Below are 5963 nucleotides of genomic sequence, written 5' to 3'. Positions count from 1 at the left end.
AGCCCACACCCAAGAACCCAAAATGAGGTTCTTAAGGCGAGAAAGACCCCCGGTGAGGAGGGTTCGTTTAGGGAAGGCCCTACCAATTCCAGAACTCACTTTGTGCTTAGATTACTTCCTAGGAATCCCTTCTCTTCTTACTGTGTGACCCTGGGCAAGTTGGCTCACCTCTCTGAGCCTCCGTTTTCTCATTAGTAAAATGGGGACAAGGATATCACCTCTCGGGTTTGTGGTAAGGATGAAAGTCCATTACATGGGTAACGAGCGGGGCTTGGCGTGTGGGACCGCTGAATTGGTAGTAATGGGTGCTTTGCCCGTGTCGCCATCAAACCGAGGCGCCGAGGCCTAATGGACCCATCGCTCCGTCCGGCGGCTGGCGCGGGTCGGAGAGCCGTTGCTGTACGACGAGGTTGCCACACCCGGCTGCCCCCACCCCGCACTCCCTAGCCGTGGCCCGACGGAGTCACCTGCACGCTAGGCCCTTCCTTCCTCCCAGCTTGCCCGCCGTCAGAGCTCGGCCCGCCCTCACTTCCCTCCGCCCCCATCCGCCCGCCCCGACTGCCCCAGCTCACCCGTCCCGTCGCGGCAGGCCCCGCCCCCGGGCCCGTCCCGCGCTCCTATTGGCCCACTCGAGGCCCCCGCCACTGTTTGTCTCGGCTTCCCTGCCGCCCATTGGCCCGCCCGGGTCCTCCCAGGAAGTTTGAAAAAAAAAAAAGTTTTATGGGCGGATGGAAGGGGCCGGGGCAGCGCCAGGGAAGGGAAGGGCCGGACGAGCGGCAGCGGCCGGCCGAGAGGGGCGGCGGCGGCGGCGGCGGCGGCGGGATTCCCGCGCCGCTGAGCCCGGCCCGAGAGCCCTTTCCACCTTCCTGCCTCCTGCTCTCGCCGCCCCGGGGTGCCGCCATGACGGTGAGTGCCTCCCCGGGGGGCAGCCCCTCTGCGCCCCAGGTCCAGATGAGAGCAACGGCCAGAGCCAGAGCCGAGCCGCTCCCCTCCTGGGCAGCCCCCTCCTCACTTCTCGGAAGCGAGAGGAGGTCTCGGCCGGAAGACAGGGCGACCCCGGCGGCACGGGCCGGTCGTCCTGCCTCACGATCCCCCGGCCTCCGCCTCACCTTTCTGGGCCAGAAGCCCGGGCAACCCCCGAGAAGATGGGAACTCTCGTTCCCAGGCACCACCCCTTCACTTTTGCGGGACCAATCACGGACAGATTCCGGGTGGCCTTTTCCCTTCTCCCTTCCAGCTCCCCCCCTTAGTGAAAACCTGATCTGATACTCCTAAGCTGCCAGATCCGTAGGGTCTCTCAGGGTTCTGGGCCACGGGAGGAGCGGAGATGGGCCTGGCCTGGATCTGGGTCTCGCCGGGGCCTGGAGAGAGGCGCTCCCTGGTTCGGATGGGTCGCGCTGATGTGGGCCTGGGAAGGCTGTACGCCTGTGTGGGCGCTGGCCGGAGGTTGGGTGGGTGAGAAGGGGCCGCCTCGTCCCATCCTGATCAGAGCCCGTCCTGGGACTTCTGAAGCAGCAGGATACCACGTTCTCCCGGGCTTGCCACTTCGGGCTTGCCACTTCGCAGCGGCGATGGGACCTTGGGTGGGGCAGGCCCGCTCTTGAGGGTGGGGAACACGATGGCACGGATTTGTCTTTCTCTTGAGGATGAGCCCTACCCAAGCTCTCTCAATACATGCGCCTTATTTATCATATTGCACCTCATAGCTGAGTTCACCATTACCCCCATTTTACAGTCGGATAAACTGAGGCTTGGGGAGGGGCGTTGGTGAGTTGCCAGAGGTTGCCCTGAGTGTAAGGGAAGGAGTAGCCCTTTTCCACGTCACTCTGGCCCCTTGACTGTGATGTTCTGGAAGAGAGGGGCAGGACTGCTTTTGGTTTCTGGCAAGTGCCTTAGGGAGGCTCTGACAGCCTGATGAGGAGGGTGGGGAGAGTTGAGCAGGGTGCTGTATGCAGGGGCCCTGCCCCTGTGAGTGTGATGACCTGGTCACTGCCTGGACTTCCTCAGGCTCTGCACATCCTGCCACCTCTCTGCTGGCCCTTCCTGTTGTCAGCAGCCGCCCCTTCCCTGTCAGGGAGGAGTAGAGAGGGATGTGGGGGGGAGGAGCTGAGTCAGTGTCTTGGCTGCCCGCCCCCCCACCCCCCAGCAGGCTAGTGGGGGGTGGTTTCATTGCTGACTGGGTACCTGCCAGGCCCTGAACTGGGTGCTTTCACATTACCACATTGGAACCCTGAAGGTTGATGGTAACTCCCCATCTAACAGATGAGGACACTGAGGTGTAGAGAGGTGAAGTTACAGGTGACACAGCTGGGCCCTGGCCGAGCCAGAGTTTGTAACCAGGTCTGTCCCAGTCTTCTCTCAGGATGAGATAAGAAATGTACACAGTTGCCTTTCCTGGGGAAGCATACACTGAACAAGGGTAAGGCTGCTAGAAGCAGCATGTGGAGGAAGATAGCACATCTCTGCTGATGGGAGGGGGCTTCCCGAGGGAGATGTCCTCCTGTGACTGTAGGACTTGGTCAGGTGGAGATGGACTGGGGGAGGAGGGACAGTGTGGACAAAGGCTGGTGGCCATATTTGGGGAATTAAATGGTGAAAACATAGAAAAGGGACTTGGGAAGGAGGGCCTCAAAGGCCAGGAAGAGCAGCTTGGGCTTTGGTCAGGGGCACTGGGGAGCCATGAGAGGTTTCGGAGCGGACGGGAGGCTCACAATCACCTTTGACAGTGTTTACTGGATTCATCCTGGCCGCTTTCAGACCTGAGCCTGCTCCAGGCCGGTGTCCTTCCTGTTTCTTCTTCATACCCTTTTCCTCTCTCCTGGCCCCATCTCCCCGACCTCAGGAATCTGAACGAGCAAGTGGCAAAGGTGCTGTGACTGGGTAAATGCTTAGAGGCTTCAGGAAGCCAGGCCTGGAGTCAGGATCTGCTCCACCTCCTTTTGTGCTAGCCGGGTGCAGCCTTGCCCCTGGAGCTTCATTCCCCAGCTGCTACCTGGCATCAAATTATATACCTCTTCACTTGTTTATTGTCTGTTTCTGTCCTGAGTTTTCACCAGGGCAGGGGCCACATCTCTTGTTCACAGCTGATTTCCTGGTGTAGAACAGGGGCCTGGTTCCAAAAGAAAAAAAAAAAAAGAAAGAGAAAAAAAAAAAGAAGAAAGAAAGAAAGAAATTTTTATGAATGTTCCCTGAGTCCTCGGGTCTTGGGGCATGAACTCCCTGACTGAGTTGCTTCTAGTCTAGCCTGCGAGGGATAAGTAAATGCAATCACAGATGCAGCAGAGGCCGTGGGAGGTCGCCTGGTGTGGTGCGTGGCGTGTACTGGGAAAGGGGCCTCTGCCGTGGCAATTACGCCGGGTCTTAAGGCATGAGAAGGGGTTTGCCTGGTCGAAGGAGGAGGAGGCGGCTGCCTGGTATTTCAAGCAGAGGACACAGGCATGTGTGGAGGGCCCTACTAGTCCTGATGTGTTGGGCATCAGAGAGGATGTGTGATGACATAAACATCGGGCCCCCTAAGCAGTGGGGAGTCCAGGGTGAGGCTTTTGTGCCATCCTAAGGCAGCTGGACCTTGTTCTGCAGCCGTCTGGAGCCATCCCTGGAGGTTTTAAGCGGCTTGTGACATTCGGCCTTTTGGATCGGGTCCCCTGCCAGAGTGTCCTTACAGGAGGCTGTGTCGATGGTCCAGGCCAGCGGGAGGCAGTACTGACCTGTGGCCAAAGGAACGAGGGCCCACTGTGAGGACCTGTCAGTGCTCCGGAAAGGAAAAAGGAGAAAGGGAGCTTCCTGCAGGAGGAGGAACGGTGTCTGGGCCTGAGGAGCCACGGGTGAAGGCGCAGGAGAGGAGATTTATGTTATCAGATCTTTTGGCCCCTGGGGGGGGGTCCCAGGGTAACTTCAGGACCCCTCCTGGCAGCAGGTTTAAAAGCTCCTCTCCCCAAGGTCACTGCACCATCTCGTGCTTGATGCGGCTCGTGTGCGGCATGTGTGTGGTGTGTGCGCTGGCGTCTCCATGTGTGGCCCATTCAGTTCTCTCACGGAACCGGGGGGAGGGCAGGGCCCCGCTATCAATAGCCACATCAGGCAGCTGGGCTCAGGGAGGGCATGTGACTTAGGAAGGTCACCGTGACCCCACTTCCCAGGCAGCCCTCAGGGTCCCAGCCTGTCATTCCTGCCCTTCCTCAGCCTCTGGAAGCCCACAGCTGATCTCCCAGCCCTGGCTCAGCTCAGTCCGATTGGCTGGGTTATCGGCTTGTCCTTTCCGGGGGCTGTCTTCGGGTCAGCACGGTGATGCCAGCTCCGTGGTCCATCCCAGAAGGCCTGGCTTCTCATTCTCAGCACCAGGAGGTGGAGGTGCGGACTGCCTCAGAAGCACAGGAATTTAGATCAGGGAGGTAGAGGAGGGTGGATGTTTATTCAGCACGTTTCCCCTGGGGCCACAGGGGGGTCTCCATCTGCATGTGGACCCAGGTGACCTGGTGGCCCTGAGCGTGGCTACCTGTCTTCAGTCTTAGCTTGGAACCACCCTGAGCGGCTTCCGGCCCACGTGGGGAGCAGGGCGGGGAAGGAGAGAGCAGGCAGCATACGCAGCCTGGGGTTTCCCAGGTCTGGGCAGAGCCTGTGTCCCTTCCCTCAGGCAGGTCTCCGGGCAGGGGCTGCGATGCAGGAGTTGGGCTGCCAGCCTGCCGAGATCCAGGGGCCCTGGTCCCAAGGCCATGGCTGGAGACGGCTCAGGATGTCCAGGCTGCTGGCCCAAGCCCCTCTCAGGTCTCTTCCTCCACCTGAGGAAGAGGAGAATGGGGCTCCCTGACAGAAAGGCGGGTCAGGGGAGGTGGCCAGGTCAGGTGGCTCCGGTTTCCAGGTTTCCAGCCGCCACCACCATCGCCGCCCACCCCACTGAGCCATGCCACCCGCTCCCTCCATGCAACCGGACACCTTGGCCTGGTGAGGCTGTGATGCAGGTGCTGATAGGTGGGCTCAGAGCCATGGCAACAGGTGGCCGCCTCCTCCCTGCCTGCCAGCCTGGCCCGCCAGTGGGCACGAGCTGAACCTCTGCAGGAGGACTGGGACTTAGAGGAGAGAGTGGTCTCCCCAGCAGGCAGGGAGGGTCTGTGGATAGGCCTGGCCAGAGAAAATGCCTGGATGAGCAGTTTTGTCATCTAGGGTTAGGTGGGGGGGACCTAGCTCACAGGCCCCCATGGAACATGCTACAGCTGGGAGCCCCCAGACCCCGGAGCCGTGCCCCCCTGAGCAGCACCCGGCAGGTAGGGCTTGCTGGGACTGAGGTGCCATCTCCCCGGCCCTTCCAGAGATCTAGGGGGGGACCAGGAGGTCTCTGACCTCAGCCTGGGCCTGGGTCCATCTTTCAGGCTCTCCAGGAGATGAGGGAAAGGCAGGGCTGGTTGGACCATGCAAGGGTTAGTGGGTTGGGAATGGGTAGGAGCATTAAGGCATTGTCCTGCTGGGCCGCTTGGGCCTCATCACCGAGAACTGGATGGTTCGCTCAGCCCTGCTGATCTGGCCTGTCCTCTGAGCTCTCTAAGGGTTTCTTTTTACAGTCAGAGATCTCCTGCCCCCTGTCCCACTCTCAGGTGAGGAAGCCGGCTGGTGGGAAGGCAGCTCAGAGGTCTGTGGTGGGTGGCCAGTCACCCAGCCCACCGGATGTTCGGGTGCCGGATGTTCGGGAAAGGGACCAAGGCTGCCTCAGTGGCTGGGGAGCCTGCCTGGATTTAGGGGGCTACCTGGGCCCTCAGCCCTCCCTCCGGGCTTCCCAGGACCTCACTCGGGGGCAGGATGGGCAGCCCGCCTTCCTCCCCAGGCCCCTTTGGTTCTTGCTGGGCCTGACTCATCTGCCCCCTCCTCTCCCCATAGCCCGATCTGCTCAACTTCAAGAAGGGATGGATGTCTATCTTGGATGAGCCTGGAGAGGTAGGAGGGCTGAGGTGGGGGTGGGGGGGGGAGGTGGG

The 5963-nt window shown here is 60.8% G+C and overlaps 1 protein-coding gene across 2 annotated transcripts in view; it reads left to right on the top strand.

Annotated features, from left to right (window-relative positions):
- The first annotated feature begins 720 nt into the window (after positions 1-720).
- The window catches only part of TRIOBP (TRIO and F-actin binding protein), a 25195-nt gene continuing 19952 nt past the window's right edge, over positions 721-5963 (top strand). The window contains exons 1-2 of one of the 2 annotated variants that reach the window (XM_007454046.1): positions 721-906; positions 5869-5925. In XM_007454046.1, coding sequence (XP_007454108.1) covers positions 721-906; positions 5869-5925 — 243 coding nt within the window. The remainder of the gene's footprint in view (positions 907-5868; positions 5926-5963) is intronic. The other variant, XM_007454047.1, reaches the window with a different exon arrangement.

The sequence above is a fragment of the Lipotes vexillifer genome, unplaced genomic scaffold (genome assembly GCF_000442215.2).
Source record: "Lipotes vexillifer unplaced genomic scaffold, Lipotes_vexillifer_v1.1 scaffold382, whole genome shotgun sequence".
Classification (NCBI taxonomy): domain Eukaryota; kingdom Metazoa; phylum Chordata; class Mammalia; order Artiodactyla; family Lipotidae; genus Lipotes; species Lipotes vexillifer.
Note: the sequence above shows the minus strand (reverse complement) of the source record. Positions and strands in the feature narration are given on the sequence as shown.